At 47.3% G+C, this 27,850-nt stretch overlaps 1 protein-coding gene across 2 annotated transcripts; it reads left to right on the top strand.

Moving 5' to 3' along the window:
• Window positions 1-975: 975 nt before the first annotated feature.
• Window positions 976-26,472, top strand: PTAFR (platelet activating factor receptor). 2 transcript variants are annotated; one of them, XM_086716180.1, is made up of 2 exons: window positions 976-1,300; window positions 23,219-26,472. In XM_086716180.1, exon 2 carries the CDS (start codon window positions 23,264-23,266, stop codon window positions 24,290-24,292), a length of 1,029 nt encoding a protein of 342 aa, XP_086572306.1. In that variant the 5' UTR covers window positions 976-1,300; window positions 23,219-23,263; the 3' UTR covers window positions 24,293-26,472. The 2 variants fall into 2 exon arrangements, with proteins under 2 accessions (XP_086572306.1, XP_086572305.1); XM_086716179.1 differs by lacking the exon at window positions 976-1,300 and adding an exon at window positions 8,411-9,026.
• The last annotated feature ends 1,378 nt before the right edge of the window (window positions 26,473-27,850 follow it).

The following is a 27,850-nucleotide window of genomic DNA, read 5'->3' as shown; positions in this document are numbered from 1 at the left end:
TGTTGAATGGGGATTGGAGCGTAAAGTGAGTCACGTACTTAGGTCTAGGCCTGCCTTCTGCTTCCTCCCTACTCTCTACCCCACTTCCTGGGTTCTCCGAGAAACCGACCAGGAAACATGCTTTCAGTGCCCTCCATCTTTTCCTCAGCTTTGTTGTCACCCCCTAGACCACCGTTTCTGCTGTTTCTCAGGTAAGAGTCTGGTGACCTGGGTGAGAGGGCCAGGTTTGCCTGCTTTGTCTGGCTGCCCCGTGGAATCTGTGAGGGTGTTCAGGCTCTGGAGGGGTCCGCAGAGCTTGGTTATGCCTGACTTTTCTCCCACCGGCACATCCCCAATAAACACACAACTTTCTTTTGTCACCACACAGCACACATCGTTTCACTCCTCGTAGACATTTAACACCCAATCGTCAGCAGATGTAGCATTCACACATATCACACAGAACAGACCCTCATCACCCACAGACCTAGTTCATGGCCCTTCACAAATAATGTAACACACAGCTACTGATAGAACCCATGACCCTTCACTACGCACAATATGCAAAGTGTCACAATTGACAGTTGCCCCTCATATGATGTATATTGTTGCCCACAGGATGCAACACACATCTTTGCAGACACACAACAGGGACGTCAGCACTGGCAGACACGACACGTGAATCCTTGCAGGACACAACAAGCCCAGAGGCGAAAGACCCCCTGCTCCCTTGCTACAAAGAAACCTACTCCACACAGACACACAAACATCCCTCCTACACACACGAACACACACATCAATGCAACCACATGTACATATCACAGAAACTCTCGTCATCCCCAGACAGGTCCCCAGGACGTTTGGGTGCTGCTGCTTAGCTGGAACAGGGGCTGGGACCGTCCCCACTTTTAACTTTCTACCATGGGTCCTGCTTGTGCATCGTGGAGGGGATGAGTGGGGTGGGAAAAAAATGCTAGGGGTCCTGGCCACATCATGGAGCATGATGGGAGAGGCCACTGTCCTAGCTGTCTGAGTGCTGCTTCCTGATGACCCTGGGACTCCGCAGAAGCTGGTATTAAAAAAAAAAAAAAAAAAAAAAAAAAAAAAAAAAAAAGCTAGCTAGCATTCATCACATGACCACTGTGGGTCAAAGATCATACCCAATGCTTTTACAAGCATTATTTCATTATGCACTTCCTTTATGAAGTATATACTATTATTCTTGTTTTAAAGCTATGTTTTGATACAAATAGGCTCAGAGAGGTTAAGAAACTTGCCCAATATCCCACAGCCAGGAGAAAACAACGGAATTTAGACATAGGTAAGTCTGACCCCAGAGTCTACTTCTTTTTATTTTTAATGAATTTTTTTCTATATTTTAAAGAGGTAGCAAATAAGCAAGTTCAAGATTCAATAGATTGAACCCTTGAGGGCCCTGGCCACCCCGCCTGAGGCTTCCTTTCAGATCCAGTGCAAGGTGTGTGGTGAGGCGGTGAGGCCGTCCGGGGGAGGGGAGCGGGTGTGCTGTTGCAGGTAGGCCCAGGCTGGAGAGTGAGAGCAGGTGGGACTCAGCCTGACCAGGGAAGGAGAGGACATGGGGGAAGAGGAGGAAGAGGAAAGAGGAGAATGGGGACCAGCTGCCCATACATGTCTGTCCTTAGCAGACCTGATCCCTGTGTGAGCCTAGTGGTGCCATCCTCACTTTATAGATGAAGAATCTGAGGCTCGGGCGGCCAAGTTGTTGAATGGCAGGGTGGGACTCCACCTCCCAAAGTCTGAGGGAGAATAAGAGATGGCGCACTTGCTCAGGAGAGCCAGAGAGAAGCAGAGAGAGAAACTGAGGTTATAGTGAGGAGGAAGGAGAATTCAGGGCCGCCGGGCATTAGGGCTGGCATCCCAGAAAGGGGTCTCAGCAGGAACATACTGCCCAAGTTACTTTTTGGCTCCCAGAGGTCTCTGGTTTTGTGGTAATCCCTGCCTCCAGAGACTCTTTCTCTAGTCTGTTCATTGGCACTAATTATCTGCCTGTGTGCTTATAACATCTGTCTTAATCGCTGTAACCTTCCGGTAAATCTCCATATATGATGGGGCATGTTTCTTGACTTGTATGCATAAATATGACAAACACCTTTGCACCTGCCACCAATTAAACAGAACATACAGGTGTAATAGCCCCCTGTGTACCTCACCGGTCCTGCTCTCTCCCTCCCTCCCCAGAGATAATCATATCCTGAATTTGTTTTTCTATATCAATGCATATGTATTGTGTCCACCGGCAGTCATAGTTTTAAGAAATGGTATCATGCTGTATTTATCCTCGCTTTATTCGTTTATTGTTCATGTTGTTATATGTGGCTCTGTTCACTTCAACATATGCACAGGATTGTATCGCGAAAACGTGCAAATATACGTTTCCTTGTATACAGGAAATATTAATATTTCTGGTGTATACCTAGGAAGGATGTGCATATTTTCAACTTTATTATAAAGTCAATTTCCAAGATGTAGTGCCTTTTGTACTATCTTTTTAGCAGCACAATCAGAGTTTCCGTTGTTCTACATCCTCCCTGATACTTGGAATTGGCAGACTTTAATTTTTTCCAATCCGGTGGTTGGTTGTTTTAATCTGAACTCCTGATTGCCTGAAATGCTGATCATATATATTTTTTTAAGTTTTTTCATCTATTTAGAGAGAGAGAGAGGGGGGGGGACACTCACATGCATGCCCACGTGCATGGGGGACAGTCAGAGAGAGGGAGAGAGAGAGAGAGAGAGAATCCCACGTGGGCTCCTCACTCTCAGTGCAGAGCCCGATGCAGGGCCCAAAGTCATGAACTATGCGATCATGAGCGGAGCCGAAGTCAGACGCTTAATTGACTGAGCCACCCAGTTACTCCTGCTGGTTATATTTTATGTTTCGTAGCCATTCAGGCTTTTTCTTCTGTCAATTGCCTCCTCCTTTCTTGACCCATTTTTCTATTGGTCTTGTCTCTAAGTTACTGATTTGAAGGAATTTATATTATATTATGCTTGAAAATCCTTTGTTACATGTATTGCAAATATTTTCTACTGGTCTGTGACTTGTGTCTTCCTCTTTTTATCATATCTTTTGATGTACACAGTTTTGTTTTGTTTTGATGTACACAGTTTTAAACTTTATGTGGTCAGATTTATCCAACTTTTCTTTGTTATTTATAATTTCTATGTCTTAATTAAAAAAATTTTTCCTTGACCCTTATATCATAAAGATATTTTCCTCTACTTTTTCCCCCCCAAACTCTTCGTATTTTGCTTTTCATAATTAGGTCTTTATGCCAGTTGGAATTTAATTCTGGACATAGTGTGAGATAAGGATCTAATTTTATTATTATTTTTCCCCTAATGAATTGCCGATGATTTGCATCAGTATCTACAAATAAATTCCTGCTCTCAAGGAACTTACAATTTAGTCGAGAGTCAGATAATGAGCAAAGTAAACAACTAATATATATGGTGTGTTAGATAAGTGCTGTGGAGGAAAAGAAAGCAGGGTAGGGGCCTAGGGCATGCTGGGGGATGGCTGCAATTTATTGGGGTTATCAGGAAAGTCCTCACTGAGAAAGTGGCATTTGAATAACTCTGAGTGTCTGGGGAAGAATGTTCTAGGCAGAGAGCACAGGAGGTGCAAAAGCTCCAAGCAGGAATGTGCCCAGTGTGTTGAGGTGGAGGAGAAGGGCCAGTGTGACTAAAAGGTGGGGAGAAAGAAGTAGGAGATGAGGTCAAGCCTTACAGGGTCCTTCCTCCTTGAGCGGAGAAAGGATGTGATCTGACTGATGTATAAAGGTTCAACTGCACAGCTGTATTGAGAACAGATTAAAGGGGGTGCAAGGGTGGAAGGGAGACCAGTGAGGGGCTACATCTAGTGAGGGATGATGGTGGCTTGGACCAGGGCCAAAGCACTGGAGATGGCTCAAAGTGGTCAGGTTTTGGATCCATCCATCCATCTATATACGTCTGTCTATTTATCATTTATCTATCTATCTATCTATCTATCTATCTATCTATCTATCATCTATCATCTATCATCTATCTATCTATTTATCATTTAAAGTTTAAGTTAAATGTATTTAGGGCTGCCTGGGTGGCTTAGTCGGTTAGGTGTCTGACTCTTGATTTCAGCTCAGGTCATGATCTCACAGTTCGTGAGTTTGAGCCCCGCATTGGGCGTTGCTGACAGTGCGGAGCCTGCTTGGGATCCTCTCTCTCCCTTTCTCTCTGCCCCTCCCCTGATCATTCTCTCTCTCAAAATAAATAAATAAAATTAAAAATATGTATTTGTTGAGGAGGCCAGGTCGTTTACATTTTCTCTTGTCTGAGTTTGCTGAGTGTATCCCTATGATCTGGTCCTTTTCTGTGTTTCCAGTAAACTGGTGGTTGAACTTGCTGATTCTATTTCCTTGGCAACACTACTTCGTAGGTAGCGTTATGATTTGGCTGTGTGCCCCACCAACTTTATTAGAAAGGTTTTTAAACAGACACAAAAAGAGAGGGAAGAGTAAAATAAGTCTCTATATACCTGTATTCATTTCCTGTAGCTGCTGTCACAAATGACCGCAATAAACACACGTTTATTCTCTTAACAGTTCTAGAGGCCAGAAGTCCAAAATCAGTATCAGTGGGTAGGGAGTCAGCAGGGCTGTGTGTTCCCTGCAGAGGCTCTAGGACTGAGTCTGTTTTCCAGTGCCTGGTGGCTACCAGCATTCCTGGCTTGTGGCCATGTCACCCCACCTCTGTGGCCGCATTGCCTTCTCTTCAGTCTGTAATCAAATTTCCCTTAGCTTCTTTCTTATACAGATACTTGTGATTGTATTAAGGCTCATTTGGATTATTCAGGATGATCTCCCCATCTCAGGAAAATTAATTTAACAACACCTGAAAAATCTTTGGCATATAAGGTAACAGTTACATGTTCCAAGGATTAGGACCTGATACCTTTGAGGGTCATTATTCAGCCCGCTTCAACACCCATTACCTAGATTCAATATTTTGCCGCATTATTTTCCTCCCTCCCTCCCTCCCTCCTTCCCTTCCTTCCTTCCTTCCTTCCTTCCTTCCTTCCTTCCCTTTTTCCATCCTTCCTTCTCCTCTCTCTTTCCCCCATTCCATCCTTCCCATTCCCCTTCCTTCCTCTCTTCTCCTTATTTTGCTGTAATATTTTAAAGCAATTCCCTGTAACTTCATTTCCAAATATTTCCACATATATGAATAGTTTCTTATATAACCACACCACTATTATCACTTAATAAAATTAACAATAATTCGTTAGAATCATCTAAAATCCTGTCCATGTTAAATTCTCCCTGATTTTCTCAAATCTGTCTGTCCTGGATATCTTCTGTTTTGCCCTCTAGATCTTGCTTCTCCACCCCACTCTGTGCCTCCGGAGGCTGATTTGTGTGGACTACATTACCCTTATCCCTTGCTTCTGGTTGGACTCCGGGGGAGTCCAAGGGGAGGCACTAGCAAGAGATCAGTCATTGGGGGATTACCGCAACTTCTTACCCAAGGCCACAGCTCCTGCCTGGCAGCCCTCTCCAAATAGCTACCCTTGGGTTCCAGAACTTCTCCCTCTCCAGCCTTTCGGATGGTGAAGGCACCCACTCTTGGGAGCCTTGGAGGACTACAGGGTTCCTTTTGGTTCTCTAGCCCTGCCCTCACCTCTTTAAGTGGTCCCTTTTCCCTCAGATTGCCCATTTGAGTGTGCATCTCTTTTCAGTACCCTGATATATGTTTTTATTTTATTCTTAACATTTTTTTTCTGGTCCCCATTTATTCACACTCCAGCATGGTGGTTAAGATCTAGAATGGACTCCGAGGCCAGATTATCTAGGTTCAAATTCTAGTTCTGCCACACACAAGCTGGGTGACTTTGGCAAGCTACTCAGCTTCTGTTTGCCTCAATTTCCTTGTCTCTAAATTGGAGATAATGATGAATGCACCTACTTCAGAGGAATATGGTAAGGACATACACAATAACATGTATAAAGCAATTACATAGGGTACAACTGCCTGAAACACAGTAAATGCCCACCATGTGTTAAATAGCATTGGATTATTATTGTTAGCACTTTTTTTTTTTTTAATTTTTTTTTCAACGTTTATTTATTTTGGGGACAGAGAGAGACAGAGCATGAACGGGGGAGGGGCAGAGAGAGAGGGAGACACAGAATCGGAAACAGGCTCCAGGCTCCGAGCCATCAGCCCAGAGCCCGATGCGGGGCTCGAACCCACGGACCGCGAGATCGTGACCTGGCTGAAGTCGGACGCTTAACCGACTGCGCCACCCAGGTGCCCCATTAGCACTTTTATTATTCCTTAAGCACGCTCCTCTTGAGTCCCTTTCCACTGTGTTCTTTTGTGTGGATTTTTAGTTATTATTTTTAACCCTTTATTTGGAAATAATCGTAGATTTGGGGTGCCTGGGTGGCTCAGTCGGTTGAGCGTCCAGCTTTGGCTCAGGTCACGATCTCATGGTTCATGAGTTCGAGCCCCGCGTCGGGCTCCATGCTAACAGCTCAGAGCCTGGAGCCTTCTTCGGATTCTGTGTCTCCCTCTCTCTCTGACCCTCCCTTTCTCACACTCTGTCTCTCTCTCCCTCAAAATAAATAAACATTAAAAAAAAATTTTGAAATAATCGTAGATTCATGGGAAGTTGCAAAGATAGTACACAGAGGGGGTATAAGGCTGGCTCGGTCGGTGGAGTGTGCGGCTATTGCTCTCGGGGTTGTGAGTTTGAGCCCCACGTTGGGTGTAGAGATTACTTAAAAAAACCCAAAAAACGATAGTACACACAGGTCCCAAATACACTTACCTAGTGTTCCCCGAGGCTTGATTAGATTCAGGTTTATATGTAGAACCGACCAAATTTGCTAACATAATGGATGTGGGTGTGAGAAAAAATGAGGAATAAAATGTTACCTACCTACCTGCCTACCTACCCTGCTTATTGATCATGTCAAAAGAGGTCCTGAAACATCTATCACAAGAAGACGAATAAAGGACTGTTGAAAAACACGGCCGAGCCAAATAGTTCTGGATTTGACACAAATCCAGAGTCAAATCCAATTTGACACAAATTAGAGTCTGTGGTCAGATGGTGGGAGGGGTGGGGCTGGTTGATCCTGGAGGTCCTTCCGGGCTGATGTCTCTCATGGCGTGTGGGGGATGGAGGATGGCTGAGAAGGTGAAGCCACTTCAGGGAAAGAGGATCTGAGTTGGGGAGCAGAGCTAGGGCCTTGGCAATGCAGTGAGCAGACCATGGTCTCTTGTGTCTCAGGGCACTCAAGACTCAAGATGCCTCTATGGGAGCTGGGGAGGGATGGCCAAACGGGGCCTCTTCAAAGTTCCTAACAGGAGGCCCGGACCGCATGCTGGGATGTGAGGCGAGTGAGTGTGGCGGGTGAATGTGAAGCGTATGTGAATGGGCATGAGGAAAGACGTAACCGGGCAGGTATGAGTGAGGGGTGACAGACCTAGGCACCTGAGTGTCTGAGTGCACATGGGAGTGGAGGGATGCGATTGTAAGTTGGCGTCTGCACGATAGTGTGCATTGAGGGTACGTGAGCGTGCAAGGCTTATATATGGGAGAGGTGTGAACGTGTCTGCCTGTGTGTGATGGGGGTGGAGTTGGGGCAGGGGCAGACTTTTGGCTCTAGTTCTTCAGGGCTGAGGCATACGTTAAAAGGGATTTGTCCTTTGAGATGCATTTGTGGCTTTGATAAGGTACAGTTGCAGGGTCCCAGTCGGCAGGAGGAAGCCAGCCCAGTCACGCAGTGCGGAGCTGAGGCTGGATCCTGAATGGCGAGGCAGGAGCCTCTGCTGGCTCTGCTTTGCACCTGCCTCGCTTTGAGACCCTCGTCCCGTCTAGGCCTGCTTCCCTCTCTGTGTAGGAGGGTGTTGGGTTTGGCTGATACGTGAGCACCTTGCTTTTGTAGGTAGGGTCTTCTACAGTGCCTGGTGCCTGGGCGTACTTAGTAATTTCCTGATTGAATGAATGAGTGGGTAAATGGACTGGAAACTGAGGCAGGGAGCGCTGGCTCATCTCTCACTTACGTCCACACAAAGCTTCCACCCAACTGACTTTCTCACGCACACAGGTACACGAGCACGCACGCACTCACATTCACAAACTCATCTGCGTTCCCCCAGTCTGTTGCCCACACCTATTCACCCTCACTCACTCCCATGACCTGGCACGGTGCCAAACTCCTGCTCAGGGTCTTGGGGCGCCCGCTCCCTCCTACAGCCCCTCAGCACGCTGTCCCCATGGGTTCCTCGGGCTTGGTGCTTCTTGGTGACCAGCGATGCCCAGCCCAGTCACGCCACTGACCACGGCAGCGCTCATGAGCTCCTCCCTTCTCCCTCTTCGTGTTCTAGCTGTCTCTCCCTCTCCGCCTTTCTTTCATTTTTTCCCCTCACACCCATCCACAGACACGCAGATGTACACGCATGGGCACCAAGAACACGCTCACCGTCTGTCTCATCACGTTCTCCTTTAATTCCCTTGGTTCCTGCCCTCGTGTCTCCTCATTCCTCTCACACTCTCTGTCTGTGTTTACATCCGTCTGCCTTTCTCTGTGTGCCTCTCTCCTCCCATCTCTAACTTCTTTCCTGATTGTCCCCCCTCTCTCCCTCTCCCGTTTGCTCGGTCACTCACTTCTCTCTTCCTCGCTCTCATGCTGTTTCTCTCTCTCCTAAGAGTATGCTCTCTCACTTTCTGTTTCCTCTCTCTTATCCCAGCTGCCTGGCATGCTGGTCACTGCCCATGCCCCACCCTGCCCCTGGCTCTGTGACAACCCTCTGAGCAGTGGCCGGGGCCCAGTGACCCCGCGTGGAGGTTCCCATACCATCTGTTGGAGGAGCCCCAGGGTCACAGTATTTCCTCCAGGGGGGTGACTTGGCAATGGTGTGTTCTGTTTCCTCACTTCTGCAATTTCCAGATAGCACAGAGGCTGGGTCTACAGACAGACGCTCAGATTCCGCTGCTGCAGCCACTGTTCCTGATACAGGTAAGGGGGGTGGGGTCCCCGCTGTGGCTGAGCAAGGGGGAGGCATGTGAAAATGTACTCGGGAGACTGAGGTCCTGCCCCTGGCCTGCGCCTAAGCAAACGGGTGTTTCGGCATCTTCCTCGGGCCCAGAGTCTTGGTCGTGTTTAGAAAGGATTCTTCGTGACCAAACTTGCCAGGAGATCCAGGTCCCTTCTTTGGTTGTCTGAGGCCAAGGCAGTGCTGAAGTGACCTCAGAGACCTCACTGGGAGCTGATAATGGTGATGACAGGGAGCTGTCTAGGTCTCAGAGAACCAGATGCCATCTACTTGACTAGCTGTGTGACCTTGGGCAAGTGGTGCTGCCTCCCTGCATTTTCCTGCCTTGTCGAATGGGGACGATGCTGTCTCCCCAGTGGGAATGTCTGGAGACGTAGAGGGCATGTTACAGGGCTGGGCATTTAAGAACTCACGAGCTTCTAGGCATTCCTAGGGGATGATGAAGAGACCCAGGTTATTTGTACAGAGGGCCTGGCTCACAACCGGTTTCCCGCAACAGGTCCCAGGTGGTAGGGACAGGGCACAAGCCGGTCTCCCCTTGTCCTTTGCTGGCAGGAGGTCCAGAGATGGGCTTGGTAGAACTGGGGTTGTTGTCCAGACACTTGCTCATCTGTAAAGGATGAGGGAACCAGTAGAATCTCTCTGTAAGCATTCAGGCAGCTCTGAATTTGCTCTGATTGAATATGCAGCTGTGTTCCAGATACTTGGCGCGTGTGTGTGTGTGTGTGTGTGTGTGTAAAGAGAAAGATGTCCCTGCCTTTAGGTGCCCAGCCAAAGAAAGAAGTCTGCTCTGGCCATGAAGAAAATGGCCCTGGGCCTGGGGTGGGCAGCCAGGATTTTGACTTTAGCTGTTGTTTACAGATTGGGACCTTGGGCAACTCAGGAGCGTCACTTTCCTCCTTTGTAGATTGGGGTTCAGAGTACTGACCTTTGGGTTTGTGGAGGAGGATAAAGTAAGAGGCTGGGTGGGAAAATGCTTTGTCAGTCGTAACATGCTGCACAAAAATGAACCAGTGTGTTACTGCCGACACCATAATCCTTACTCTAAATGCCTTACAGATGAGGAATTTTTGTTCATTGTCTTATCCTTACCCTTCGCCCAGAGTTTGGTGAGTAGTATAATCTTAGAATATGAATGAATAGATGAGTGATAAAGTACCATGTCGTACTTAGGAAGGACAGCAAGCCGGAGGCCCAGCATCTGGCCCCAGTTCTGCCCCCGATCCTGTTGTCACCTAGGGCAAATCTTTTCTCTTCTTGGGGCCTCAGTTTTCCCATCTGTCCAATGAAGGTTTGGGCAAGGAATTATATAGCCTATGGCATTAGTGACAAAATGAGCCTCCAGGATGGAGTTTCTGCTCCTGATTGGTATTGGGGTGGGAAGGGGTGTGATGAAAGTCTGGGATCCTGTCTGACTGTCCTTTTACAGTCAGACTCCCAACTCTGCACCCTAGGCCTGTGAGGAGAAGGGGGTTCTCCTCTTTGTCCGTAGCAGCCCCTCCTACTCCCTATCTCCCCCAGCCCCGTGAGGGTTGGCTCAGGAGGGGCCACCAGCTGAGCCATGCCATGGGAGCACTCCCTGACTGGTCCCGTGGCAGTGTGTCGGGGGTAGGGATGGAGCCCATTCCCAGAAGGGCAAATGCTGGGTCCGCAGCCCAGCCACCTCTCTGACCAGTCACCACTGGGTTCCTTGGCAGCATTGGTGGGAGGGGAGAGAAGTCTCTGGTGAATCTTTGTGTGTGCACGTGTGCCTGTGGTTGTGTGATGTGGCCTGGGGAGTTGGCTCTGGCTACAGTCGCATGTGTCTGTGGCATGAGCAACCTGCAGGGGGGTCTGGTACAACCCAGCAGTTCCCAGAAGCAGAATCGCTAAGCAAACCAGCGGCAAGGTTGGTGTACCTTTCTTCCTTTGTGTCTTCAGCCAAAGAGGATCCAGAGAGAGAGAGAGAGAGAGAGAGAGAGAGAGAGACTATATGAGGGGAAGACTACCATTCGCAATCCCTCCCCACCTCAGTTCTGCAGGAGGGGGGCCCTTACTTAGGGCCTGCTTTTGGTGCTAAGCTCAGTTGGCTGATGGGAGAAGCACATCAAACATCTGTGCGGGCCCCTTTATAGTTCATAAAGTCCATTTTAATTTATCAAGTGCTTTACTGTTTCTGAACCCTTTATCACTCCTAACCATCTTACTTTCTTTTTACAACAATGCTTGAGGTTGCCCCTGCCCCCACCACTTTTTAGATACATATCACAAGGCTCAGAGCAGGGAAGAGACTCACTCGCTCAAGGTGGTGGGAGGCGTGGCTGAGGCCAGAGTCCAGGGTCCAGATCCAAGTCCTGCGATCTCTCTTCAGCTACCCCTGGTTGCTGCCGGTTTGGTGCATGGCTGATTTGTTCATTCATTCATTCATTCATTCAATAAGCATTTTCTGAGGGCTGGGGAGGAGCTCACAGTTACTGAGCAATCACCACTTGTGTAGATTGCTTCATTCTGTTCTTACAACGACCTGCTGAGGAAGGCTTTATTATCACCCTTTTGCAAATGAAGAAAGGGAGGAGGCCCTGAGAGCCAAACCACAACTAGGAAAGAACAGACCCGATGACGATCCTGGTCTGTGTGACCTTGAGGCCTATGCCCTGTACCCTATGTTTTCCCTTGGGCCAGGCCCCGGGTACCCACGAGGGCACCAGCAGGACTCAGGAGCGCCCAGGCTGGGAGGCATAGTCCTTTGGTGGGATTCCTGGTATAACGGAAGCACTGGGGAAGCCCACAGGAGAAGTACATCTCACTCCCTCCTCCCTGCCCTGGCCTACTTCCCAGAAGCGAGGAGGAAGGAGGGGGACTCACATATACCCTCTGGGCATTTGGGAGTCAGAAAGAAAGAACCAGGCCAGGTTCAGGGTCCCTCAACTCCACAAGGATGTCTTAGACCAGCTGAGCAGAGACTGAGTCTCACCAGCACAATATATATTCCTGGGGTCAGGGAAGGGCCCTCTGTGAGAAGGGAAATTGGGAAAATCTGGCACCCAGACCAGCCCCGCCTCTAGGGCCCTATACCCTGTCCCTGACCTCTTCTGGACAAGAATTCCATTCATTCATCCATAAATGTACCCAGCATGGTGCTGGACTCCTTGAATTAAAAACTGTGGGGAGCCCAGCGCAGAATTCACGAGAGGTCAGGACACTTGCTCCCTTAATTTCCCTCTTCAAATCCTCTGCTTCTTGGAGAAATGGTAGTGAAACCACTCCACAAGGGGACTCTTTAAAGAGTATGGCAGCATGGCCAGGCCAGGGCCCAAATGTCAAGCAACAGGGGAGGTCAGAATAGAAGTAAGTTACTTACTGAGCACTTACTATATGCCAAGCACGTTAGAGGTTTATCTGCCTTCAACCTCAGGGCTATCCTGTGAGGTCAGTGCTGGTATCATTGTCATTTTCTACATGAGAAAAGTAGGACTCACAGAAGGGAAATGATTAAACTATCTTGTTTTAGAGACCCCAGGGAATCTAAGGGCTGGTAGTGATTGAGGCTGGTAGGTGAGGTTTTGGAAGGGAAAGGTGAAGGACAAAATGTGACTCTGTGTGTGTGTGTGTGTGTGTGTGTGTATTAGCAGATGTTCCTTGAATGTTTGCTGTGGAGGAGACCCTACCGTACATACTGGTGAAATGTCAGAAGTCTTGAACCCAGGGAATTCCCAACCCAAAGGAAAAAGAAACCAACATCCATTATAATGCAGTCTGATGTGTTGTGTCATGGAACCTCTATGGAACCTCTAACTCTGTGGGGAGGGGGGAGGGAGCGGGTCGAGAAGTAAGACTGACAATAGCCAACATTCCTTGAGCTTTTATCATGAATCAGGTATTTTCTATTCAATCCTTATAACAACACTATGAACTAGGCATTCTTCTTCTGCTACTTCTTATTTTTATTTTGACAGATGAGTAACGAGAGGCCCATTGGAGGTTAAATTAATTATCTTAAGAATCAGCTGACAGCATTTTGCCAACTGCCACCAGCTGCCTTAACGAGATGTGTCTGGTTCCCAGTCACAACAGAAAAGCCGTTGACAGTGAATACCGTGAATGGTGCCAAGCACGTTACACATATTATTCATTGAATATTCACACCACTCTGGGAAGATATGTGCTTGGAATATCGTCAGCTCCATTTACAGGGGAAGGACCTGAGGCTCAGAGGGTGATGTGCTTGACGATGGTCACAAGCTGAGACAAGACACAGGCAGAATTCGAACCCAGGATTGTCTGATCAGAGTCTGTAGTCTTTTTTTTTTTTAATTTTTTTTTTTTAATGTTTATTTATTTTTGAGACAGAGAGAGACAGAGCATGAACAGGGGAGGGGCAGAGAGAGATGGAGACACAGAATCTGAAACAGGCTCCGGGCTCTGAGCTGTTGGCACAGAGCCCGACGCGGGGCTCGAACTCATGGGCCGAGAGATCATGACCTGAGCCGAAGTCGCCACCCAGGCGCCCCCAGAGTCTGTAGTCTTAATCACTGTTCTTTCCACTTTGTATCCTTTATCCCACTGGATGCTTACAACAGCTCCATAAGGCAGATATGTTATTGTCCCATTCCACAGATGAGGCCCAGAGATGGTCAACAGTTTTGCCAAAGTTATATAGCAGTAGGTCATAAAGCTGGGCCCTATGATTCCAAGTTAAGAATATACAATGTACTTTCAAATCTGCCATTGCTTGGGCCCATTAAAATTGTTTTTTTTTATTGTGGTAAAAAACACATAACATAAACTTCCCTTCTTAATAATTTTTGAGTACACATTACAATGTTATTAACTATATGTACGTTATTGTACAACAGGTCTCTAGAACTTTTCTATCTTGCCTGACTGAAACTCTACACCCATTGAGAAACAGTTCCCTGTTTCTCCTTCCTCAGTCCCTGGCAACCACCATTCTGTTTTCCGTTCCTATGAGTTTGATTACTTTAGATACTACATATAAGTGGAATCATTCAGTATCTGCCATTTAAAATTTTTTTTTAAATTTTTATTTTTGAGGGAGAGAGAGAGTGAGTGGGGGAGAGGCGGGGGGGGGGGGTGGGGACACAGAATCCAAAGCAGCCTCCAGACTCTGAGCCGTCAGCACAGAGCCCGACACAGGGCTTGAACCCATGAATCATGGGATCATGACCTGAGCCAAAGTCGGACGCTTAACCAACTGACGCTCAGACGCCTTAGGATTTAGGCTGTATAGTAGTACATTGTACATACAGATTACATTTTGTTTACCCATTCATCTGTCGATGAACATTCGGGTGGCTTCCACCTGTTGGTATTGTGAGTAGTACTGCTATGAACGTGGGTGTGCAAATATTTCTTCAAGATCTTGTTTTCTTCTTTTCTTTTTTTTAAGTGTTTTAATTTTGTTTTTAATTTTATTTTTTATTAAAATTTTTTTTAATGTCTATTTGTTTTTGAGAGAGACAGACAGACAGACAGAGTATGAGCAGGGAAGGGGCAGAGAGAGCTGGAGACACAGTATCCGAAGCAGGTTCCAGGCTCTGAGCTGTCAGCACAGAGCCTGACGCGGGGCTCAAACTCGCAAACCACGAGATCATGACCTGAGCCAAAGTTGGACGCTTAACAAACTGAGCCACCCAGGCGCCCCTTTGTTTTTTATTTTTGAGAGAAAGAGTGAGAGCTTGGAGGAGAGGGACAGAGAGAGAGAGAGAGAGAGAGAGAGAGAATCTTAAGCAGGCTCACAATGTGGGGCTCGATCTCACAACCGTAAGATCACGACCTGAGCTGAAATCAAGTGTTGGACACTTGACTGAGCCCAAGATCTTGTTTTCAGTTCTTTTGGAAGTATACCCAAGTGAGATTTCTGAGTCATATGGTAGTTCTATTTTTAATTTTCTGAGGAAACTTGTACCGTTTTCCATAGCGGTTGTATCATTCTATATTCCCACCAACAGTACGCAAGAATTCCAACGTCTCCAAATCCTTACTAACACTTGTTATTTTCTGCCGTTTTGATAGTGGCCATCTGCCAAGTGTGAGGTGATAATGTTGTTGAGGTTCTCGTTTGCGTTTCCCTGATGATTAGTGGCGTTGAGCATATTTTCATGTGCTTGTTTGCCGTTTGCATATTTGGAGAAACTCTACTGAAGTCCTTGGCTCCATTTTAAAATCAGTTATTATTGGGGCGCCTGGGTGGCTTGGTCAGTTGAGTGTCTGACTTCGGCTCGGGTCATGATCTCACAGTCCGTGAGTTCGAGCCCCGCATCAGGCTCTGTGCTGACAGCTCAGAGCCTGGAGCCTGTTTCAGATTCTGTGTCTCCCTCTCTCTCTCTGCCCCTCCCCTGTTCATGCTCTGTCTCTCTCTGTCTCAAAAATAAATAAACGTTAAGAAAAAAAAATTAAAAAAAATAATAAAATCAGTTATTATTATTTTGTTGTTGTTATTGAGTTGTAAGAGTTCTTTCTATATTCTGAATATTAACCCCTTATCCAATGTAAGGTTTGCAAATATTTCCTCCCATTCTGTAGGCTGCCTTTTTCTTTGTTGACTGTTTCCTTTGCTGTAGACATTTTGCAAGTTTGATGTAGCCCCATGTGTCTATTTTTGCTTTTGTTTCTTGTGGTCCTGGTGCCATATGCAAGTAATTGGTGCTCATTCCAGTGTTATGAAGATTTCTCCTTACGTTTTCTTCTAGGAGTTTTGCATTTAATATATATATTTTTAACGTTTATTTGCTTTCTTTTATTAAAATTTTTTAAATGTTTATTTGTTATTGAGAGACAGAGAGACACAGAGCGCGAGCGGACGGAGGGGGGGGGCGGGTTGCAGAGAGCAGGGGGAGACACAGAATCGGAAGCAGGCTCCAGGCTCTGAGCTGTCAACCCAGAGCCCGATGCGGGGCTCGAACTCACAAACCGCGAGATCATGACCTGAGCCCAAGTCGACGCAGGGCAGGCCGACTGCAGATCCCCTCCTGTCAGGCCCTCCTCACAAGGCAAGGAGTTTTTGGATTCATGTGTAAATGCCCAGTTGGAGCCTGTGTCCCTCCCACACCCCACTTCCCCCAGGCTTGCAGTGCTGTGAGGAGCTGCTGATGCATGAGATGTGCGTGAACTTGGATATGAGTGATTTATAGCTTATAAATATTTAGACTTTTGTACTTTTGACCCCAAATGACCCCAAAATGTTAGGAGCCAGTCTGGCTGGTAAACCCAGCTTCCGAGCCCAGTTACTGGGGAAGTAATTAGCACATACTTTCTTCTGCCCAGATCTGGGTGGTCCCTCCCCTCTGTTTGTTCAGCTGAGGATGGGAGTCCTTTCTCCAGGTTCCCGGGGGGCTGGTGATGTTCCCAGACAGAAGGGGAATGGTAGGGTGTTGGGGCTGAATGCTCTGTAAGGTAGAGGGTGGGAGATTCAGATGGCAGAATTCTTCTGTCTCCATGAGTATTTATGGCTCCCCTCGCCTACCCCCAGCTGAGAGCTGGGCCTCGGCTGCTGCCAGACTTCAGCCATCAGGGAGCTGTGCCTGCGTGTAAAATTGATTGGTCTGCAGCCTTCTTTCCCTCTAAATGCTCCTTCCCTTCCTGACCTGTTGAAAGCTTTGCTGGCATTAGCCTAAGGACCTGTCTAGAGGAGACAGGAAAGCCAGTATGTGGGTTAGAGCCCCTGGGACAGTGGTGACTGTAGTCCCCTTCCCTGGCTTCATGCGGCTGAGCCAATGGGGAGGGGGGGCCTGCTGGTCATTGTGACCACTTTGCATGCTCAGTTTTGGAACCATTGTTAAAATTGCAAAATTTTGCAGTTGAAGAAACTGAGGCTCAGAGAGGTGAAGTCACTTGCCCAAGGTCACACAGCACGCAAATGGCAGAGCATGTATAAGAACCCAGGTCTTTCTGACTCTAGAAAGGGGTTGTTCTCCCTATCCTACGATGACTTCCCCAGAGAGACTGGACACATTTCCTTCCTGCCGGTTTCCTCTGTATAATCATCAGGGGCGTAGCCATTCATTCAGTCAGTCCCCGGTGTCTGACATTGAAAATAAAGAGATGAAAAAGACCTAGTCCTTGCCCTCCAGAAGGTCCAGACTGATGAGGAAATGGCCATAGAAATTAATATGTAACAACTCATTGTGCCAGGTGCTGTACTAAGGAACATTGCCCAGGACCATGGTGACCTGGAGAAGAAGCCTACTTATTTTGCCCGGGGCAGTCAGGGAGGGTGTCTTAGAGGAAGCACTCTTTAGATTGGGTCTTAAAAGATAAGCAAGATTCTGCTAGGTAAACCAATAGGCAAAAGACACTCTCAACAGGGGCCCAACAGCATGTGCAAAGGCACCAACGTCTGAGAAGAAATGGAGTTTTTAGAGAAGCAGCAAAGCGTTCAGTGTGGCTAGAATACAGGGCAAGTTGTAAAAAAATACTGGTGGGTTGGGGCGCCTGGGTGGCACAGTCGGTTAAGCGTCTGACTTCAGCCAGGTCACGATCTCGCGGTCCGTGAGTTCGAGCCCTGCGTCAGGCTCTGGGCTGATGGCTCGGAGCCTGGAGCCTGTTTCCGATTCTGTGTCTCCCTCTCTCTCTGCCCCTCCCCCATTCACATTCTCTCTCTCTCTCTCTCTCTCAAAAATAATTAAAACATTTAAAAAAATTTAAAATCTTCCAGTCTCAGGATCTCTTTCTATCTTTAAAAATTATTGAGAGCCCCAGAGAGCTTTTGTTTACATGGACCGTATCCATCAATATTTCCCATATTCAAAATTAAAACTAAGACATTGGAAAAGTTTTTGTTTTTAGGTATAAAAGCCAATAACGAACTCATTCCATGTTAGCACAAATAACATTTGTAGCAAAAAATAGCAACAATTTCAAAACATAAATAATTTAAAGTAGCCTTGATTTAAATTTCTTTGCAAATCTCTTTAAGCATGGATTTACTAGAAGACAGCTGGATTGTCCTGTCTGCTTCTGCATTCAGTCCAGCATGGTATGTGTAAGAAAATCTGCCCTTGCACAGATATGTGTTTGTACAGGGAGGGATATTTTGATGTCTTTTTCAGATAATTGATGATATCTTGATACTACATCAAAGCTCCACAAATGGTAGTTTCTTAAAAGTTAGTTGCAATATGGAAGCCCCGAATCATATCAATGAACTTTCTGTAATCTGTTATACAGCAGTGTATTGATTTGTTTTGGCCTTTGATTCTTTTTTTTCTTAATTTTTTTAAATTTTTATTTATTTTTGAGAGTGAGACAGAGCACAAGTGGGGAAAGGGCAGAGAGAGAGAGAGAGAGAGAGAGAGACAGAATCTGAGGCAGGCTCCAGGATTTGAGCTGTCAGCACAGAGACTGATACAGGGCTTGAACCCACGAACCGTGAGATCGTGACCTGAACCCAAGTCGGATGCTGAACCGACTGAGCCACACAGGCACCCATCAGCCTTTGATTCTTTTACCTAGGCATAATTTTGAAACCTGTCTTCCTCATTTGGAAAATATCCGTTCGCTAAGTTATGCAGGTCTTCCAAATACAGATCTTTCATTAAAGGATTTTTTACAATTGCATTCGTTCATATCACCACCAATCTCATCAGAAAATTCTTTAAGCATTAAGAAGCTGTCAAACTCATACTGACAAATACAATTTTCCCAAGATACCAGTTTTCTCGAAAATTCGAATTTTCTCATTGGCAACACATACTGTCATTTGTTTTCCGTGAGGTGGTGGGTTCACTTTGTTCATATTTGAGAAAGTATGATACTCAAGTTTGAAAAACCATAGTTTGTCAGTCATTTTTTCAAGTGGTAATGATGATCCAAAACAAAGTTCAGCTTATGACTCAATTGCTGAAGTGCTTTTCCTGAAGACAACCACCAACTTCAGTCTGTGGCAGAGAGAGAGAGAGCGTGAGCAGGGGAGGGGTAGAGAAAGAGAGAGACACAGAATCGGAAGCAGGCTCCAGGCTCTGAGCTGTCAGCACAGAGCCTGACGTGGGGCTCGAACTCATGAACCGCGAGATCATGACCTGAGCTGAAGCCGGACGCTTAACCAACGGAGCCACCCAGGTGTCCCATTATTTATTTATTTATTTTAAAGTTTATTTATTTATTTTGAGAGAGAGAGCACGCATGCACAAGTGTGTGCGCACCAGCGGGGAAGGGGCAGAAAGAGAGGGAGAGAGAGAATCCCAAGCAGGCCTCGAGCTGTCAGTGTAGAGTCCAATGCGGGGCTTGAACTTACAAACCGTAAGATCATGACCTGAGCTGAAGAGTCCGATGCCTAACTGAGCCACCCAGGTGCCCCCAAGGGGATATTTCATCTATCTATCTATCTATCTATCTAACATCTATCATCTATTTAGAGAGACAGAGCACAAGCAGGGGAGGGGCAGAGAAAGAGAGGGAGACACAGAATCTGAAGCAGGCTCCAGGCTCCGAGCTGTCAGCACAGAGCCTGATCGATGCGGGGCTTGAACTCACGAACCGTGAAATCATGACCTGAGCTGAAGTTGGACGTTCAACTGACTGAGCCACCCAGGCGCCCCTCTTTTTTTCTTTTTTAAATTGAAGTATAGTTGATACACAATGTTCCACTAGTTTTGGGCATCCAACACAGTGATTTGACAACTAAGGTTATGCTATGCTCACCACAAGGGTAGCCACCATCAGTCACCATGCAACACTATTAAAGTACCATTGACTATATTCCCTATACTGTACCTTTTCTTCCTGTGACTTGTTCATTCCGTAGCTGGAAGCCTGCATTCCCCCACTCCCCTTCACCTATTTTGCCCATCCCTCCACCCCCCACCCCACTGGCAATCATGGCTTGTTCTCTCTATTTATGGGTCTGTTTCTGCTTTTAGAGCTAGTTGTTTCTTTCTTTCTTTTTTTAATCTTTTTTTTAACATTTATTTATTTTTGAGACAGAGAGAGACAGAGCATGAATGGGGGAGGGGCAGAGAGAGAGGGGACACAGAATCAGAAGCAGGCTCCAGGCTCCGAGCCATCAGCCCAGAGCCTGACGCGGGGCTCGAACTCACGGACCGCGAGATCGTGACCTGAGCCAAAATCAAGAGTCGGACGCTTAACCGACTGAGCCACCCAGGCACCCCAAACCTTCTACTTTTAAAGGCTTTGTGTTTTGGGGCGCCTGGGTGGCTCAGTCGGTTCAGCGTCCAACTTCAGCTCAGGTCACGATCGGCTCAGGTCACGATCTCACGGTTCGTGGGTTCAAGCCCCGCATCGGGCTCTGTGCTGACAGCTCAGAGCCTGGAGCCTGCTTCAGATTCTGTGTCTCTCTTTCCTTCTGCCCCTCCCCCGCTCATGCTCTGTCTCTCTCTCTCTAAGATAAATCAAACATCAAAAAAAAAAAAAAAAAAGACTTTCTGTTTTGAAATAATTCTAGGCCTTCAAAAAAGTTGCAAAATAGTACAAAGAATGCATGTGTGCCCTTTGCTCAACATTCCCTAATGTTAACAATTTATAAAACCATGATACAATCATCAAAACCAGGAAATGAGCATTGATATGATATTAACTAAATTACAGACCTTATTTGAGTCACACCAGTTTTTCCACTAATGATCTTTTTCTGTTCTTGGATACAATACACGATCCCACAGTGTCCTTAGTTATCATATGTCTCCTTAGTAACCTCTGTCCTATGGCAGCTCCATAGTCTTTCCTTATCTCTCATGACCTTCACCCTTCTGATCATTTTATACAATGTGTCACAATTGGCGTCTGTCTGTAGTTTTCTCATGACTAGGTTGAGATTATGCCGTTTTGAGAAGAAAACCACAGAAATGATGTTATATCTTTTATCATATCAAGGGTACTTGATGTTGATGTGTCTTACTAATGATGAGTTAATCTTAATCATTTCATTGAAGTATTGTCTACTGGGTTTCTCCACTATATAGTTATCTTTTTTTTTTTTTTAAGATTTTATTTTTATGCATTCTCTGCATCCAACATGGGACTCAAACTTACAACCCTGATATCAAGAGTTGCATGCTCCACTGACTGGGCTAGCCAGGCACTCCTATAGTTTTCTTTAAAAAAAAAAAAAATTCTTTTTTTCAACGTTTATTTATTTTTGAGAGACAGAGACAGAGCACAAGCAGGGGAGGGGCAGACAGAGAGGGAGACACAGAATCCAAGGCAGGCTCCAGGCTCTGAGCTGTCAGAACAGAGCCCAATGTGGGCTTGAACTCACGAACCGTGAGATCATGACCTGAGCCAAATTTGGATGCGTAACCAACTGAGTCACCCAGGCTCCCCCACTTTTCTTTTTCATTAAACGTTTTTTAAAATTACTATGGCAATAAATGCTCCTAAAAAGTTCAAACAGAAGAAGCATAAAATAAACTTTGCACCAAGCCCATCTCATCTTCCCAAAGGTTATTTAACCACTGTCAACTCCTAAAGGTATATCCTTCTAGATCATTTCCTAGCTGTCATATACATATATATAATGGGGCCACACTAATTTTTAAAATTTTTTTTTACTTAATATTATCCAGGGACAACTTTCCATGCCAGTACAATTAGATATAACTCATTCTTTCTAATGACTGGCTAATATTTCATCTTTGAGTCACCCAAATAGAATTCTCTGTACTTTCCAGATTTTGTATGAACACATAAATTATTATTATCATTATGATTTTTAAAAGGTATTTATTTTGAGAGAGAGAGAGTGTGTGTGGGAGGGGCAGAGAGAGGGGGAGAGAGAGAGAGAGAGACAGAGAGAATGAATCTTAAGCAGGCTCCGCTAGAACTCACAAACCGTGAGATCATGACCTTAGCTGAAACCAAGAGCCCGATGCTTAACTGCTGAGCCACCTAGGTGCCCCCATCATTGTGATTTTTTATGGAAACTCTACCCCTAACATGGGGATCAGACTCACTGATCTCGAGATCAAGAGTCACATGTTTTATCGACCGAGCCAGCCAGGCGACCCCATAGATTATTATTTTTTTTTTTTAATTTTTTTTCAACGTTTATTCATTTTTGGGACAGAGAGAGACAGAGCATGAACGGGCGAGGGGCAGAGAGAGAGGGAGACACAGAATCGGAAACAGGCTCCAGGCTCTGAGCCATCAGCCCAGAGCCCGACGCGGGGCTCGAACTCACGGACCGTGAGATCGTGACCTGGTTGAAGTCGGACGCTTAACCGACTGCGCCACCCAGGCGCCCCTAGATTATTTTTTAATACAGAGAACATTTACCACCCAATTTTGTGTTTCAAATTTCATCAAGAGAAAATATTCAGAAGCTGTTAGAAAAATAAACATTTTATAATATACATTTTCATATAGTTTATCATCAGAAATAGATGATCCAAAACTTTAAGTCAAAATAAGTCAAAGAATAAGAAGGTATGCTTTAAAATGGAGCGTGAGGGGCGCCTGGGTGGCGCAGTCAGTTAAGCGTCCGACTTCAGCCAGGGCACGATCTCGCGGTCCGTGAGTTCGAGCCCCGCGTCAGGCTCTGGGCTGATGGCTCAGAGCCTGGAGCCTGTTTCCGATTCTGTGTCTCCCTCTCTCTCTGCCCCTCCCCCGTTCATGCTCTGTCTCTCTCTGTCCCAAAAATAAATAAACGTTGAAAAAAAAAAAATTAAAAATAAATAAATAAATAAAATGGAGCATGAATTGTTGCCATTCTTGCCATTAATTGCCATTGATTTCATTGAATCTCAGATGCTGTTTATTTTATTTTATTTTATTTTATTTTATTTTATTTATTTAAAAAATTTTTTTAATGTTTATTTGTTTCTGAGACAGAGAGAGACAGAGCATGAGTCGGGGAGGGACAGAGAGAGAAGGAGACACAGAATCTGAAGCAGGCTCCAGGCTCCGAGCTGTTGGCACAGAGCCCGACGCGGGGCTTGAACTCACCAACCGCTAGATCATGACCCGAGCCAAAGTCGGTTGCTCAACCAACTGAGCCACCCAGGCACCCCTCAGATGCTGTTCATTTTAAAAACACACCATTATTTGCTTCAGAAAAAAAAAACAAAAACTGACAATTAATTAGAAGATACCGCCGATCTTAGAGCTTTTTAAATGTGCAAAGTAAGAGTGTTGGAACTGATTAAATGAGAAAGTTCCCTTTTGATCCTTCATTAACCAAAATTCCTGTGTGATCTTCCAGGCCAGGGCAGGATTCTATGACCAGCTGTCCCTTCCACACATAGTGATGGAGCCAAGCGATTCTTCTCGTGTGGACTCTGAGTTTCGATACACCCTCTTCCCGATTGTTTACAGCATCATCTTTGTGCTGGGGGTGATTGCCAACAGCTATGTGCTGTGGGTCTTTGCCTGCCTGTACCCTTCTAAGAAACTCAACGAGATAAAGATCTTCATGGTGAACCTCACCATGGCTGACCTGCTTTTCTTGGTCACTCTGCCCCTGTGGATCATCTACTACTACAACCAGGGCAACTGGATTCTCCCCAGATTCCTGTGCAACCTGGCCGGCTGCTTCTTCTTCATCAACACCTACTGCTCCGTGGCCTTCCTGGCTGTCATCACGTACAACCGTTTCCAGGCGGTGACACGGCCCATCAAGACCGCCCAGGCCACCACCCGCAAGCGTGGCTTCTCCGTGTCCCTGGTTATCTGGGTGGCCATCGTGGCCGCCGCCTCCTACTTCTTCGTCCTGGATTCCACCAACGTGGTGCCGAACCAGACCGGCTCGGGCAACATCACGCGCTGCTTTGAGCATTATGAGAAGGGCAGCGTGCCTGTCCTCGTCGTTCACATCTTCCTCGTGATCAGCTTCTTCCTCGTCTTCCTCCTCATCCTCTTCTGCAACCTGGTCATCATCCGCAGGCTGCTCACGCAGCCGGTGCAGCCGCAGAGTAACGCGGAAGTCAAGCGCCGGGCTCTGTGGATGGTCTGCACGGTCTTGGCCGTGTTCATCATCTGCTTCGTGCCCCACCACATCGTGCAGCTGCCCTGGACCCTGGCTGAGCTGGACATCCGGAGGGGCGACTTCCACCAGTCTGTTAACGATGCCCATCAGGTCACCCTCTGCCTTCTTAGCACCAACTGCGTCTTAGACCCCATCATCTACTGTTTCCTCACCAAGAAGTTTCGCAAGCACCTCACTGAGAAGTTCTACAACATGCGCAGCACCCGGAAGTGCTCCCGGGCTACCTCGGAGACCGGCACCGAAGTGGTCATGCCGCTCAGCCAGAACCCTGCCAATTGTCTCAAAAATTAGTCCCTGATTGTTGGGGCCAGGCCCAGAGGCTTATCTTCCACGGACATCAACTGACCCGGGGGACAAAAGGGTCTCTGCCGTGGTCTGGGCACCTCCTCTCTGGGCACTAGCGACCCTTTAAGTGTGGAGGCTACCTCACCAAGGTGGGGGTGATGGCAGGCCCAGACTGCTGGGAAATCCAGAATTTCAATGTGCCCCGCCAGCCACCTTTGGGCACGTGCCATAATCACCTTGGCTGATGACCTCACCTTGAGTACCTGAGTCTGATAGCTCTGTGGGGAGAGTCAGGGCCAGAGGCAGACCTTGGGGGCAGACTCTGAGCCACCCTGTTCACCCTACCAGGGCAGCAGCCCCGAGCCAGTGTGACCTGAACTTTTTGGCAACCGCATCCTTTACCACTATAATGGCAGAGAAGGGGGGGTGGTTGGGGAAAGGGGGTACTCCCCTGGCCGTGTGGCAGTATCTCTGGGGAAAACTTGGAGCCAGGAGACTGCCACCTTGTCTCATTCAGAGGCACAAGGTCTTTGGGACGCTTCTTAGGGGAAATGGCACAGTGGCACCTTTTCCAACTCATCCAACGACCCATCCTGAAAGGTGCCAGAGATGATAAGACGTGCATAGATCAAAGGCTAAGGTGGGGAGCTCGCCTCCTCTGTACGGGCCTCACTTCAGGCTTGGGTCGGCTCTGTGGGAGTGCGAGAGACACGAGAGCCGCATCCATCTCTCTGTCTCAACAGTGAACCTTGATGAAGTACCTCCCGTGGGGCAGCTACCCACTGGGGGTGGGCAAAGACCCCTCAAAGCCAAGTTTGGGGCATCCAGGGCACCGTGCTGCTCAGAGGCTCCCACGAGAAAGGGGACTTAGGCTGAGAAGTACCTGTGTGCGGGTGAGGCCTCCACAGTGGGAGAGGCCTGTCGGGTCTCCTCCACCACCTTGCTTTCTGAGGGGGGGGCCCGCCTCCTAATTTAGCTTCCAGAAGGTGAGAGGAGCAGCTATAGTCCCAAAGGCCAGCAGGCACTTTGTATTCTGGGTGCAGAAGAGAGGTGTCAGCTTCTCTTGAAGGTCTCTAGATGCCTGCTCATGATTTTCGGTGAATAGTTTCAAATGAGTCTCTTCTCACAGCCTGAGCACCTGTGGTGTGAATATGGCAGCCACAGACCCAGAGGCTTGGGAGAGCCTCCCCTGGTCTCCAGAGCTCAGTGATTCTCCTGAGACGTCTTCCTCCCTTCCAGCCATAGTCCTCTCATAAAGTGAAATCCTTATTTCCTGTCTATCGGGCTGAGTGTGATAAATGCCTCACACTGGGCCAGTAACCTGCTGGGGTCTGGGATGGTAGCTGTGGGCTGAACTTCGCTGATGGTGACGAGGTGGGTAGCGCCCCAGAGTCGAGCTCTGTGTCACACAGACCCAGTTTCAAGTCTTGGCTCTGTCACTTCCTGCCGCGGAACTGTAAGCTACATTTCCTACCTCATAGGGTTGTTCTGAACCACGGATCCCGAGGCGGATACCTCTTGGTCAGGATGATTGCTCATCCCAGATGCCTCCTTTTTCTGAGACAGTGTTCCCCTTGATCCTCTGATAGGAGCTGAATGGATGAGACGTGGGCGTCTGGCTCCAGGGGGCCAGTCAGGTTCTCTCCCAGGAATAGGCAGTCAGCTTCAGGGGTGCTAGTTCGGGCCACTTACCTGAAGACATACAAGTCTGGAGCAGTGCATGTGCGTGCGTGTCTACACGCGTGTGTCTGTGGGTATGAGGTGGGGCGGGGGAGGGTGGGTGACGGCTGGAACATAATGGACAAACCGACCCCGCATGAAGATGGAAACGCACAGAGCAAAGCGGAGACCAGAGGGAGCCCAGAAGCCTAGAGCGAGGAGGGGCCGGTGCCTCTCGGCCTGCTGCCCTCTTCCTCCAGGCCAGGCCCTTCTCCAGGCCCAACAACATCTGCATTCCTTCTTCTGGGTCCCATGAGAGACCCTTGTCAGGACACATTCTTTTATTTTGCTCAAGCCTATTTGAATGGGTGTCTGCGACTTGCAACTCCTCTCTGAGAGAGATAAATGCTTGGATGTTAAAGCACCGTGTTTCTTGCGTTTCAGTCATTTGTGTACCCGCCTCACAACTTTTCAATATCCGTGTACCATCCGTCTGTATGTTTGCTTCATAAATAGTTTTCTCTGCATTGAGTTGCTTTTTGATTTTTTTTTTTTTAAGAGAGAGAGAGTGCGCTCGGGCACAGGGGAGGGGCAGACGGAGAAGGAGAGAGAATCCTAAGTGGGCTTCACCCTCAGTGCAGAGCCCAGCAGGCTCGATCCCAGGACCTGGGATCATGACCTGAGCCAAAATCAAGAGTCAGACACTCAACCGACTGAGCCACCCAGGCGCTCCTGAATTGAGTCACTTTTTAAAACTTAAATCTATTGAAAAGCATGTTTTATAACTAAATTATGTGAGAATGAATGCCACCTGCCACACATAGAAGATGAACATAAAACATAACCATTTATTTATTTATCTTAAATTGTTTTTAATGTTTATTTATTATTTTTGAGAGAGAGACAGAGTACGAGTGGGAGAGGGACAGAGAGAGAGGGAGACACAGAATCTGAAGCAGGCTCCAGGCTCCGAGCTGTCAGCATAGAGCCCGACGCGGGGCTCGAACTCATGAACCGTGAGGTCATGACCTGAACCAAAGTCAGACGCTTAACCGACTGAGCCACCCAGGCGCCCCTTAAAACGTAACTATTTTATTTATTTATTTATTTATTTATTTAAAATGTTTTTTTTTTTAATTTATTTTTGAGAGAGAGAGACAGAGCGAGTGGGAGAGGGGCAGAGAGAGAGAGAGAGAGAAACACAGAAACTGAAGCAGCCTCTAGGCTCCAAGCTGTCAGCACACAGCTTGACGCGGGGCTCGAACTCATGAGCGTGAGATCATGACCTGAGCCAAAGTTGGACGCTCAACCGACTGAGCCACCCAGGCGCCCTTTAAAACATAACTATTAAAAAAACTTTTTTAAATGTTTGTTTATTTTTGAGAGGGAGACACAGCGCAAGCAGGGGAGGGGTAGAGAGAGAGGGAGACAGAATCTGAAGCAGGCTCCAGGCTCCAAGCTGTCAGCACAGAACCCGACGCGGGGCTCGAACTCATGAACCATGAGATCATGACCTGAGCCGAAGTCGGACACCTAACCGACTGAGCCACCCAGGCGCCCCAAAATGTAACTATTAAGATAAAAATGTTCTTGGTGTCCTGCCTCCAGTCCCCTCCTATGCCCTGCTGGCTGGCCTGGCACACTTTAGCAAACACGGCTGTGATGTGTACAAAGTGCACAGAGTCTGCATTCAGTAAGTGCTCAATAAAGAGTAAGTCAGATAGTTCTGACATGGCAATTTGTGACTGCCCTTTTGCTTCTCTCAGAATGTTGCCCCGACACAGAGGCCAGGGTCTGGCTCCCAGCCAGGGCCCAGGAGCGCGGGAGGAGTATTTTAGGGTGTAGCCCCTGCCCCAGCCCTGCTGATCTCCTCACCACTGGGAACACAGCCATCTTCACTCCCCT

The sequence above is a fragment of the Puma concolor genome, chromosome C1 (assembly GCF_028749965.1).
Source record: "Puma concolor isolate L17-30 chromosome C1, mPumCon1.1.hap2, whole genome shotgun sequence".
NCBI classification, from domain to species: Eukaryota; Metazoa; Chordata; class Mammalia; order Carnivora; family Felidae; genus Puma; species Puma concolor.
Note: the sequence above shows the minus strand (reverse complement) of the source record. Positions and strands in the feature narration are given on the sequence as shown.

Coding starts and splice junctions, on each gene's coding strand:
- PTAFR (XM_086716180.1), top strand. CDS start 23,264: ATGGAGCCAAGCGATTCTTCTCGTGTGGACTCTGAGTTTCGATACACC.